Source organism: Odocoileus virginianus, chromosome 26, assembly GCF_023699985.2.
Source record: "Odocoileus virginianus isolate 20LAN1187 ecotype Illinois chromosome 26, Ovbor_1.2, whole genome shotgun sequence".
Taxonomy (NCBI): Eukaryota; Metazoa; Chordata; class Mammalia; order Artiodactyla; family Cervidae; genus Odocoileus; species Odocoileus virginianus.
Genome location: NC_069699.1, coordinates 47269495 through 47282099, shown reverse-complemented (window position 1 = coordinate 47282099; position 12605 = coordinate 47269495). Strand labels below are relative to the sequence as shown.

The window sequence follows — 12605 nt, the reverse complement described above, 5'->3', positions numbered from 1 at the left end:
TTCCAATAGAAAATAACCAACTCTGGTCACAGAGTTAGCTTTCTCCAGGAGCTCCTGCTCACTACCACCGCTAACTCCAGCCAAGGCTCAAGGGTACTAGCAGGGCCCACATGCTGAGCTTATCATAAGACTGACCCCTCAGGCTTGGGGGCAGGGATGGACCACTGCAGTTGCAGGGCCCTGCCCCACCCTTCCCTGCCTGACACTCTTTCTGGCTTGCTTGAACACCTGCCTCCCCATCCCTCTCCAGCTGGAGATACCCACTCCTAACCCCGGGCAGTTGGAGATGAAGTCTCATGAGACTTGCCGTTGCCTTGCAGTATGTGTGCACAAAGGCAAGTGTGCTGGGACAAGCCTGCTGACCCACTGTGGGCAAACAGCCTGGGATACATGCCAGAAGCCTAAGTCTCAGGGAATCAAGGGAGGAGATGGCCTGGCAGGGGCCTGCACCCTCACTCCCGCAGGAAACCAGCTAAGAGTCGCTCTGGTCCTCTCTGCCTGTCCTTGTGGAGCAGGGTCTCCTTCCCCACAACCCAGTTTTTTTCCTGCTCTATTCTCCCAAGGGATCCAGATGTTTTGCAAACTACAGCAAAAAAAGACCTGAGAAAAGGAGGGACTTCTCTGCCCACATGTCCTTTCTGTTCCCCAACAAGTCCTTCCTGACCGGCTATCTGGTTGTCAGCCCCAGTGCCTACACCTTTTACCCCATGCTGTCAGCTTCTGGAGTTTCATGGGGTACACCCCTTGGATCTGAGGTACTGATGTTGCCAACCATAGCTGCCTCCAGGCAGGACTCAAGAATCAGTGGAATCAAAGGGCAGAAGTCAGGCCCCCAACATCTGCTGGCACTGGGGGCTTGGCTTTATGACCCAAAGGGCCTGAACTGGAACCTCATCATCTCCTCAGACCAGAGCACTTAACAGGATCTTTGACACACACTCACTCGCGCGCGCGCACACACACACACACACACACACACACACACAGCAGATGCTGCAAAGGGGAGGTGGCCACAGGACCTAGTGTATCACAGTGACTAAGTCTGCTTATTTGTCATTTATTTTTAAAATATATTTAAACAGCAGCAATCACTTCCAAAATGCAAAAAAAAATTACAGTTTTTTAGAATAAAATTATAACGTTTATAATGCGAGTCAGAAAGAACCGAAGGTACAATTGAGAATCAAATCACGCAGCACTGGGGGTGGCTGGAGAAGCCAAAGCCCACTGGTTGGGGTGGGGGTGGTGTCAAGGTGACAAGAAGTCCCAACCTGTGAAGCTTCCACCCTCAAATCATCCCCCCCAACTCCCCACTGACGAAGCCAGTGTCCTCTAGGTTAGAGAAGGAGAAGCGGCAAAGCGCTGGCCCTCTGTGGGGGGTCCCACAAACCCAGTCCCCCCACCAGCCAGGGACCTGCTAATCGACCTCCTCCATGTTGCTGTAGGTGGGGGCTGGGCGGTCCACAGGGGGGGCGAAGCGTTCAGGGGCTGTCCGCGTGGGGGCCACCTCGGGGGCCTGGCCAGGGCCTAGTCCCTGCAACAGAATATGAGGACAGGGGTTGGGGGCTGCCCAGTATGCCGCCTGGCATCCCAGGGGTGCTGGCTTGGAGCCCTGGCACCCAGGGGAGGGCCCCAAGGCAGGCGCAGACAGCAGCGGCGTTGAGACAGAGAGACGAGATCGGGCCTGAACAGTCTCGCTTTATTAACACTTTAAATACAAGAAGCTGCTTGGGTAGGGCTAAGCCCCAGGTCAAGGGTAGAAGCAGCAGGACAAACGGACAGACAGCTGGACAGGATACCCACCCTGGGATGCTCTGCCCCTGCAAGAGCCACAGTCCCCACCCTGTCCCCTCAGAGGCACCCACTGAGCCCCGAGTCGGCCCCTGCCACAGAGGCAGGCGTGGCCTGGCGGGGAGGGCGGGTGGGCCAGCGCACAGCAGCTGCCTGCCGGTGAGCTCATCTCCAGGGGCTCTGGGATACCAGAGGGTAGAACACGTTGAGCACAAGGGCCACCAAAGCTGCCACGGTGCCCAGAACAAAGTATCGGAGACAGCCCTCGTCTGCTGTGGGAGGGCCACGTGGCGGGGGGCCCACCCAGGCCTGGGGCCCCCAGGGACCCAGAGGCGCAGGCCCCTCGGGTCCCGGCTCTTCCTCGGCCTCCAGCTCCTGCCAAATCCGGGAAGCCTACGGTGTGCGGAAACGGCCATCAGCACCCAGGGCAGGGGGGACGGGGGAGGGAGACCCAGTGTCTCTAAGACCCCTGGCCACAACAGTCCCACCCAAGGTAACTGGCGCTAACCCCCTACATCCCAGGTCAGGCGGCAGAGAGGGCAGGCAGGAGCCAAGTGGGTCACTCGCCGGGTTGTTGAGACTGAGAGCGCCACGACAGGAGAACCCTGACAGCACTGTGGCCTCAGGACACTCCCCAGTGGACATGCAGCTTCCCCGCTGAGGTGCAGTTAGGGTTGGGGGCTAGCCAGTCAGTTTTTTAGCCCAGGCTTCCCACAGAGGAGACTGGCTCATGGAGGACATAACTGCCAACCCCAGAGTCATGTCCTGGCTCCCTCCCACCCACATGCAGATCTGATCATGGTCTCAAAGTCTGAGCATAAATGGCTCAAGGGAAAGGAGCGCCAGGAGGAGACTAGTCCAGAGAAGAGTTGGGGCTATGCCCACCAACCAGGCCTGGGACCCATGTCAGCAAGAGAGACAGAAGATTCTGAAGGCCCAGCGGGAACAGATGCCCACCGCAGAAAGGGGGACGGCCACACAAGGCTATGGCCTGCTGGCGCAGCCCTGGCCTGAGTGCACGTCAGAACTCGGGGAACAGTCTTAAGGGAGGGTCTGTGGGTCAGTGTGGGGAGCGGCAGAGGGAAAGCTAGGCGTGTCAGGACAGTCCGTTCACAGAGCGGTGAAGTCTGTAGCAGCTCCTGGCCTGTATTTGATGCACACGCCAGTGGCCATGTGTCGGTGTATATGTACCTCTTTAAGTGTCTCTACAGCCTGTAATGGCTCTGGCTAAGGCCACAATGTAAGGGAACCCCATCTGTGGCTTAAAAAGCCCAAGGCTTCAGGGGCTGGAGGAGAGGAAGCTGTGCTCCACACCCCCCACATCTGAGAGCTGGGCCCCCCTCGCCTGCGGAGCCTCCCCGTGCCTCACCTGGCTGGCGGCGGACTCAGCTGCAGGGCCCAGCTCAGGGTGGTGCTCAGAGTGCCCTGCCCGCGGGGGCCTCTCCACGGGAGAGTTCCGCCGGCGGTAGAAGAGGACATAGGCGTAACGCGTCACCACCTGACTCTCGTCTACCGTTGTCACTGTGCTGTCGTCGAACAGGCGCCAGCCTACGGCGAGGTGGGAAGAGTGTGAACAGGCCCGCGCCACCGCCCCTCCCGTCCGTCCTGTCGGCGCGCGCCCTCACCCACGTCGCTGCGCTGGCTGCTGCGGTCATTGGGCAGGCGCGCACAGGCGGTGTAGTGGCCGCCGATCATGCCCCCGTAGTGGTTGATGACGGCGTACAGGTCGTAGCTGGGCAGCTGCTCCTCTTTCTGACCGATACAGAACTTGCCTAGGTCCAGGTTCCTGTGGGGCCGGCCCGAGAGCGGTCAGCCAGTCAGCAGGTGCCCCTCCCCGCCGCCACCACCACCACCAGCCCTGACTGCGGGCAGCAGGGCCCGCCGCTCACCGGACGGGGAACTCCACCAGGTCGTTGATCTTGTCACGCCAGATGAAGCTGCGGAAGGAGAAGCGCTTGAGCTGCACGATGAGCACATTGGGCAGGCGCCACAGAAGCAGCTGCTTGGAGGCCTCGCGGTGCTGTTTGCACTGGGGACAGTACCTGAGAGGGGACGCGGCACCGTCAGGGGCAGTGGAGGGCCCGGCACCCCGCCCCTACCTGCCGGCCGCCCTGCCCTCACCAAGCCTCCTCAGGTGCCAACACCTCCGGCCGTGTGAAGAGGTTGAGGCACTGGTCCAGCGTGAAGTGGCCGGCGCGGGCAGCTTCGCCCGCAGACCCAGGGTCCTCGGCACACTCCAGCTCCTTGGAGGCCACCAACACGAACTCCTGCAGGCGCTCGTTGTTGCGCCAGACCAGGGCCAGGCTGCAATCTTCCCCCAGCTCCAGCGGGACGTCCCCTGGAAACGGGTGGGGAGGGGAGTCACGCCGCTGTGGAGAACCACCGGCCCAACCCACGCCAGGGTTCCCGCGCCTGACGGCCTCAGGCACCTTTGTCCTCTAGCCGCTGCTCTCGGTTGGACGCGTCAATTCTGTAGATGAAGAACTGGGGAGTATGGGCACTCAGGGCTTCACTTGGGTGTTGGTACCCGGGCACGGCAGCTGAGAAAGGACACGATTATCGGAGCTCTCCTGTCTACCACAGCCTGACCCAGCTCTCCCCCACCTTCCCTACCCCAGAGCCTTTCAGCAGACTTTTACCTTCAGGCCGGGACACCCTCTCACCAACAGTCAAGGCGCCAACTTCAATGGGCCCACTGGCCACCATCTCAGAAGAAATGCCGCTGGTGCTGGGCACAGGGCCCCGATCAGGGGATGCCCATGCCCGGGAGGCCCCAGTATCCCCCTCAGCCACAGGGGTCACCAACTGGAGCTCTGGTGGCTGAATGGGGTCCCTGTCACTGTCCCCAGCCTCCAGGGAGCTAGTGGAGAGTAGCGTGGTGCAGCCAGGGCCCTGGGACTCCAAGGCCATGCGGCCGGGCTGGAAGGGCGGCTGGAACACACTCACAGAGTACCTGGCGACGGGCCGCAAAAGCCAGTAAGAATCCAGACCAGTACGGCCGGCACCTCTGCCTTCCACCCCGCCTGAACCCAGCCCCTGGGCACTTACCGGGCATAGCCCTCTAGCAGCTGAGCGAGACGGGCGTAAGTGAGGCGTGAGGCGGGGACACTGACCAGGAAAGGGTAGCCGATGTTCTCGGGGCGGCAGAGACCCTTGTGATCAGGCCAGTGGGTTTTCTGACAGAGCCTGGAAGGAAAGTGGAGGGAAGAAGGGGGCTTCAGCCCCACCTCTACACCAGGGCCAGCCCAGCTTCCCCAGGGGTCTGGGAGAGCGGCAGCAGATGGGGGCAGATAGAGGACTTAAGACACCCAGGCTTTATGTGGACAAGAGGGAGGGTGGCAGGTGGAAGCAGGAGCAGGGACGGGGCAACGCGGGAGTCCTCACTGGTTGCAGTAGCCCACGCGGTAACACCGGGTACAGCGCTTCAGCTTCTCGTCCTCTGACTGCTGCTTCCGCTGGCAGGCTGCACACTTGGAGATGGGGATGCTGGGCACCTGGGGGCGCTAGGGTGGGTGGCCTGGCTCAGCGAGGGCAGGCAGGGCAGGAAGGCCATCCCCGCCCCCACCAGGACTCTGGGGCAGCGGGGTGGCCCCTACTCACCTGCTGTACCTCTAGCACCACCACCCGCTCCTTGGCTAACTCTGGGGACAGCAACTCGAAGCAGAGGAGTGTGTCCGACGGGGACACAGTGTCCAGTGAGTGGGAGGGCAGAAACACACGGTGGAAGCGATTCTTAATCACCTGGGGACAGAGAACACACAGATCCGATGGGAGAACGAGTGCTTCCCCTAGCCCTGCTCCAAACCACAACAAGATCTGGCCTTGATCTTGGGTCTGTGAGGACAGGTCAGGGGTAAGAAATATGTGCCTCCACCGGCAGCAGCCTCAGTGCCCAATGGAGTAAGGAGCCTGGTACGTAGAGAGAATGAAAGATCAGGATTGGGACCGGTATGAACCGTACCAGCTCTCCACACCAAGGGCCTCAACCCTGCTCTCACCCAGTGGGCCCCGTGGAGACTGCAACGTGCTTCCTCTGGAGGGGCCACCTTCCAAGAGGCGTGCCCTGATCTCTACGCCACTCAGGAAGCAGACACTGCCAGGCAGCAGCACACAGATCGGGGAAAACAGGAGGGAGAAGCACAACGGAGAAGAACCAGAGCTAGTGGATGGCTAGTCCTGTGGCCCAAGCTCCTCATCTGAAGAAGAGCAGCTGGGGGCCAACACCAAGCGGGGGAATAGATTCAGATGATGGCGGGGAACTGTGGGCACCTCAGGTGCATTGCCCAAGTGCCTGGTTTCAACCACGCCTCATCCCGCAGCACCTCGCCTGTTTGTGCAGTCACATGCACGTCTGCGCGGACACATACGGATGCTAACAACTGCACACACGTATCTGCATGCTGTGAACACAGACACACATCCCTGTGCGTAAGGGGCAGAGAAGGACAGACACACCTCAGCCAGACGCAGGTTCTCAGGTTTCACGTGGACACTCTGAGACAGGGAGTCCAACACTTCGCTTGCACTGGAGTTCTCCTTGCTGACGCTCACCAGAAACTGTGGTGACAAGAGGAGCGAGTCCATGGGGGAGGGAGGCCAGGGTCTCAGCCATAGCCCGGAAGTACGGGCCAGGTTCTCACCTTGATGGGCTTGCTGTGGGGCTCCCGGGCAAAATAGAAGACAGGGAGAACCTTTTGCTTCTGGGGCAAGGGCACCGGCAGGTACAGGAACGGGTCAAACGTGATGGAGACCTGTAAAGGCACAGGTGCCACTGGGTGGCCACACAGGGAGTGGGGGGCAGGCTGCTGGTGCCCAGAGTGCCCAACCCAGGCCTGTGGACGGCTCTCAGGCCTCACCACCCAGCCTCAGGCTAAGAATGTTGGATGGACCAGGAAGACTGGCAGGAGAGAAGAATCCCTGTTTCTGACACTGGAGGCCCTGCTCGGCCGGGTCCCTCACTCGCACCCCATGTGCCTTTCCAATTTTTCCCATATCCCACTCCAAATCAGGTCACCCAAAGAGCGCTTTCCCCTCCATCTGGAAGCCCTCGCAGCCCCACCTCTGCAGCCTACACAGGGCCTCAGGCCTCCCTTGAGCTTCTTTGCCCAAATTGTGCCCTGCAGCACCTAAAGGTACCTGTGCCTCTGAGCCCATTCCAATTAGTCTAACCAGGACAAGCTAGGAGGTGCTTTTCTGTCTAGGGAGCCCGTCACACCTTTGCACACACGGGGCACACCAGCTTCGATTTGTACTGGCCCTGAAACAGGTCCACGATGAAAGAGTCATTCCTCATCTTGTGCCGCTGCCAGGCTTCCTCAGCCACCACCTGCAGAGCAGAGTAGTGAGGGCCAAGGAGACCCAGGGGCTGGGACAGGCGGGACACAGGCGCGCCTCTGCCCCCAACTCTGACCTCATCAGGCCGCCCATCTGAGTCCACGGTCTCCGTGTAGGGCTTATTCTGAATGCGGTTCAAGTCCTCATGCAGCCCATCCAGCAGGAAAGCCATGAACTCCTGGGCATCATGCTGGGCATAGCCTGTGAACTGGCTGGCCTTGCTCGCCACGATGGCCTGGACATAGGGAAAAGGTGTGAGCCCGGAACCCCAGCAGCCACCGTGCTCCTGGCTGGCTGGCCCTCCCCGCCCTCTCCAGCCAAGGGGAAGAGTGGCCACAGATCACCTTCAACTTGGAGGGTTGGAAGGCATGGTGGGTGCCCTTCCACAGTGCCCGGAGCAGCACAGCAAAGCCAATGGCTAGACGTCCACCAGTACCCAGGGGGTTGTTGTAGTTGATCTCGGCCTCGAAGGAGCGGTCTAGGGACAGCAGCCCAGCAGAGGTGTGAGCAGGGGCAAGTGTCCCCCGTCCCTGGGCTCCAGGAGCACCTCTCACCATGGAAGAAGTCCCGCAGCTCCCGCGTGTTGGACAGAGACTGAATGACGCTGTTCATGAAGCAGGTGTTGCCTAGGTTGACGAGGCCGGTGAAGCCAGGCAGACACACCTTCTTCTCTTCCTCCTCCTCTTCCTCCACACTGTCTCCACTCACCGGGCTGTGGGGCATTGGAGGCACCATACATGTGGGCTTGGGCTGTGGGAGCAAGAGAAGCATGAGAGAGCAGCCTTGAGCTCTCCAGCCTTCAGCCCTGGCCCTCTGCACCGCGAGATTCTCACCGACGCCAGGTGTGGCTCTGACTTTGGGGCTACATGCTCCATAGGGGTGCGAGCAGCCACCCCATCAAGGCCTGTGTCCTCAGATCGAGCCTTGGGTTTCTCCTTCTCCACGGCCCGGGCTTCCTCCTGGCCCGTCAAGGGATGGGGTGTGCCTCCCGGTGGGGCTGAATCCAGGGGGGATGGACCTGTCGGCACGGCGACCTTTGCACCACCCACTGCACCTTAAAAAGGGGGAATGGGGGGGCTGGTGGTTAGCAGCATGTGGAAGGGGGTGGGGGTCTGGGTCCCAAGGACCGGGCAATGAAGGGAGCTCGTGGGCAGACCTCGTGCAGCTGGGGCTTCCAGGCCCCCCCAGCGCTGGCTCTGCCGCTTGCGGAGGCAGATGTCAATGCGAGAGGCCGTGAAGCAGAAGGTGCATTGCTCGGGCTCGATCAGGTTCCTGCAGGGGAAGGTTGCACTCAGGAACTCCGGTGGAAGGGCTGTGGGGCCAGATGGCCCAGGGACAAGGCGTGCAGGGCGGTGGGACAGGCACAGGGATGGGGCTGGGCACCACCCACCTGAGCTTCACCTGCCAACGGAAGATGGTGTGGGGCCCACAGCCTGGGTGCAGTCTCAGGAAGTTTCCATCCCTGCAGGGGCGGGGCAGGGCAGGAGAAAGAGCGTGAGACGCACTGCCCTGCCTAAAGCACACTGTCTGCCCCAGGTCTGCCCATCCACCCACCTGGTCTGGAAGATAAGTGTGAAGTCCTGCTCGCGGAAGAGCACTCGAGAGCTGTCCCTGCGGATTTCCTTGACATACACGTGCACCACCACTGAGTCCGGCCCCTTCTCATATGAGTCATTCTTGACAAATGCCAGGTTCACCATGGACTCGGGCTCTACATTAAGACCACAGCTCAGTGCCACCCAGGACAGGTTCTAGCCTGTTCCTCTTCTACTCCCTCCCCACCCACACCCACCCACCTTGCAGCTCGAGCTCGGCCTGCCCAACCCCAGCCCCACCTTTACCATCCACCAAGGCCGCAGCATCTGCGGCCACGGCCATCTCCTCCTTGGAATGATCATCCTTCTCAGGGTCTCTGCTCCGGGCCATGGTAGGGGACACTGGGTCACTCCTGGGGGCTGCTGCTTTCTTTCCTGTCAAAAGGGCTAGATTCTCCTCTGAGCCCAGGAGGCAGGTCTGGGGGGTCAGTGGTGGTACACGGAGCTGTTCCTCAGCCTCAGCCTATTCATGGCAAGATCGTGGGCAGGATCAGCCTTGGGTCTGGCTGGCGGCTCCCTCTCCACTGGAGTCTACACCCTTCCCCCTCATCTCCCAAGCCCCAAGCAGGCACCCCACTCTCACCTGGGTGGCCGGCTCAGCCAGGAATGGGGGGGCATCACCCCGAGGCCCAGGGCCATCTCTGGCCCCTTCCCCCTCCGGCCCTCTGCGGAGATGCACGGCCCTCTTGGCGCTGGGCCCTGCCTGGGCCCCAGGACCAGCCCCAGCGCCTACCTCACCACGGCCCTGGGCCCGCTTCTGGTTGCGGGCCTCCTGCTTAGTCCGCCGGGGCTCAGGGCCTGGCTCCAGGGCAACGGGAGATGGCTCCTGCCCATTCTCCTGGCACCGCAGCCCTGGCACCAACTCCTGGGTCCCTAGAGGTTTCTTCTGCCGGAGATATAGCAGTCAGGCTCTGTCAACTACACTGGGGATCCCTGCCTCTCCCCTCCCACCGCTCTGGAACTTACCAGCAGAGAGGGCCACGTAAGCAGAGGCACCTTCTTGGGCAGTGACAGCTGCAGGACGCCACCTTTGCGAGCCTGCACTTTGGTGCAAGAACTCTCTATCTCAGCGTAGAAAACACCACCCCACTGCCGACCATCTGGAGACAGAGTGAGAGGAGTCAGCTGGGGCAGGGGCTATCAAGGGGCTCACATACACTGCTGGCCTAGGAGCAGAGGGACGTACCTGGGAGCCGCAGCACACAGTCTGTGTCTGTGAAAGCAGCGTCAACTTCCTCCAGCCGCACAGGACCTGTTCCCACGCGGAGCTTGACAATCACCTCATCAGCACTCTGCCTCCAATCGAGCCCTAAATCTATACAGGGAGTGACGAAAAGATTGTGAGGGTCTCCGTGAGCTTCTGGTGAGGATCAGCAGGTACCAGACACCCAGCCCTAATGGAACTGCTTTAGATATGAGCTATACCCCCATGGTGCCCACCACCCCTCTCCCACAAACCAAACCACTCTAGCATCCAAAAGGCCTATTCATTACTCACCCTCTTTGGTCTGCTCCTCCCGAGGAGTGAATGCTGACCCTGACAACAAAGGAAAGAATAGGGAAACGAAGATGGACAGGCAGCCTCCGAGACTCGAACACTCCACCAAACACCATGTTGAAGACTTCAGTCAAGTACCACAAACTTCAAAGCTGATGCTGTACCCAGCCTGCCACTGGTCCATCTCTCAGCATCAGACGAGGATGGGAGGAAGAACAAAAAAGTTGTTTCCCAACCCCCCAAGTGTACGCTCAATAGGAAGGGAGGAGGAAAAGGCCACAAAGGTCCCAGGAATGCCACTCCCACCTCTCCTAGGATCGCCATCCTTGCTCTCCTGGTTTGCTCGATCCTTCTGCTTTTTCTTACTGGTGGCCTCCTCCAGTCCTGGGGGCCCTCTCCTTGGGCCTGTGGCGCTGGCCCCACCAGACATCTTGAGCCGCTTGGTCGACAGCCAGAGTGCCCCGGGGTCGGCAACGGCGTCTGGGTCAGGGCTACGGCGCTTTCTTCCTGGCCCAGCTATCTTGGCAACTCTTTGTGGACAAATTCTCCAGCAAGGAACAGACAGCCTAACGAGAAGAGGACCAGTAATCACTACCAAGGGCAGGAGTTTGCTCCCTGGTTACACCCAGGGCTCGGCAACCTAGGACACGTCTAACCCTACAGAGCAGTGTCTCTCCAATACCTGAGGCAGCCCTGGCTACTCTCAGACGATTCCTAAGGGGGAATAAATAACGCACGTAGGAGCAACCACTTCTGGCTGGGCCTCCTTGATGCTGCCATACAGACCCACAAAGAGAGAAGCCTCACTGAGGAGGAGCCAGGTCAGGGCAGCTATGGCCCGGGACCAGGCTCCTTCATCAATCTGGAGATGAGCCATGGCTCCAGCCCACAGGGCTGGCACTCTGAGCAGGGTGCTCACTTTTCCTTCACTCTCACTGGCTGCTTAGTCACCACCCGAGAAGTAGGAGGTGGAGGAGGAAGCCAGGAAAGGAGGAGACAGACAATTAAACAGCAGGAGGACCAGGCATTGTAGCTGAAAACAGGCCCAGCCCAGGTACTACCACTGCCCAGGCAGTCTTCAGGTTAAGGTGCCCCACCTGCCGCATGACAGCTTCCACCGTTCCCTGAACCTGGTTCAATGCACTGGTTGGTTTTTGTTTTCTTTTTTCCCTACGTCTGAAGACATTCCTCTCTCCAGCTGCTGTCCTATGCAGAGAGGGGCTTGCAAAACTAAGATGAAAAGGGTATTCAGATGTCACACTTCCCTTTCAGCAATATCCCCACCTCAAGGCACCCTGAGGTGGAGACTGAAACAGACATTATCCCCTTCCTTCCCAGGTCCGCCCCCTCATCAGCTCTGAGCTAGACTTTCTACCCAGTTTCCCACAGACCCACAAGGGGATTCTGGGCTATTTCTCCACCCAAAATAAAGTTCTCAAAACTAAGATAAGGGTGGGGATGAGGGTGGGGATGAAGGAGGCGTGTATCCAGGATCCCTGGCAGCCCACAGCACCGCCTGAGACAGTGGCAGGACAGATAGTGACCAGTCTGTGTTCCCCAGTGTGAATGGGGGGTGGGGGGAGAGGGAATGTCGGGGGCGGGAAGAGATTCTTCTACGGGTCAGATGTGGGACTGGTGGGCTGGATCTCCAACGACGACAGAACCAGAGTCGAGGGATGAACATCCTCCGCCTCTTTGCTCCCAGGCCCCAGCTGAAGGTCGCGTCCCTCCCGTATCCTCTTGAGATGTTGAGGAGGGAAAGGGGCTGCCTAGAGACCCAAGGTGGCCTAATCCGGCCGCGCCGGGTTACTGACCATAGACCAGAGCCCCAGCCGGGCTGCGACCCAGTTCCAGCCTAAGAACCCCAGGCCCACCACCACCTCCTCCAGGAAGCCGCCCTCACTCGCCGCCAACCCTCTCGGAGACCTCCGGCCGGCCACAGGCTGAGTGTAACGGCCCCGCCTGCAGCGGCGGGCCCGGCAGGCCGCCGGACTCGAGGGGTGGAGACTAGACGGCCCGTGACCTTGAACAGGCCGCCCCGGGCCCGCGTTGCGGCCTCCCCGCTCCGGCGCGACAGGCGAGCAGCGGCCAGCCCCACTCACCGAGCGAGGCCGCCGCCGCCGCCGCCGCCGCCAGCCCTCTTCGGGCCTTGGCAACCCGCTCTCGGTTCCGGTTCCGGCGTCAGGTCGGTTCCGGTTCCGGCGCGCCCCTCCCCCGTCCCGGCGCCGCCGCCGCCACCACCTAAGCTGCTTGTTTTGTTTCGACTTCCAGTTACGGCCGCGGGTGGCTGCGCGCAGGGCCGGTGACGCACATCCGGCGGGAGCGGGCACGCGGCGCCGGGCAGCTCCGGAGGCGGGCCGAGCGGAGGGGGCGGGGCTCCGGTGCCT

The 12605-nt window shown here is 60.8% G+C and overlaps 1 protein-coding gene across 14 annotated transcripts; it reads right to left on the bottom strand.

Annotated features, from left to right (window-relative positions):
- Positions 1-1041: 1041 nt before the first annotated feature.
- USP19 (ubiquitin specific peptidase 19) lies at positions 1042-12518 on the bottom strand. 14 transcript variants are annotated; one of them, XM_020915869.2, is made up of 27 exons: positions 12321-12517; positions 10525-10784; positions 10219-10257; positions 9907-10035; positions 9687-9820; positions 9304-9606; positions 8967-9183; positions 8680-8836; positions 8516-8587; positions 8282-8397; positions 7959-8179; positions 7680-7875; positions 7470-7603; positions 7202-7360; positions 7007-7117; positions 6432-6542; positions 6247-6348; positions 5392-5532; positions 5176-5294; positions 4840-4977; positions 4431-4744; positions 4221-4331; positions 3913-4129; positions 3681-3833; positions 3417-3577; positions 3161-3339; positions 1042-1534 (listed from the first exon to the last, which is right to left on the bottom strand). In XM_020915869.2, the coding sequence occupies exons 2-27, from the start codon at positions 10646-10648 to the stop codon at positions 1418-1420; spliced, it is 3975 nt and encodes a 1324-aa protein (XP_020771528.2). In that variant the 5' UTR covers positions 10649-10784; positions 12321-12517; the 3' UTR covers positions 1042-1417. The 14 variants fall into 14 exon arrangements, with proteins under 14 accessions (XP_020771528.2, XP_070312187.1, XP_070312189.1 ...); XM_020915860.2 differs by lacking the exon at positions 1042-1534 and adding an exon at positions 1681-2184 and having other exon boundaries at positions 8961-9183; positions 12321-12518; XM_070456086.1 differs by lacking the exon at positions 12321-12517 and having other exon boundaries at positions 8961-9183; positions 10525-10766.
- Between the last annotated feature and the right edge of the window lie 87 nt (positions 12519-12605).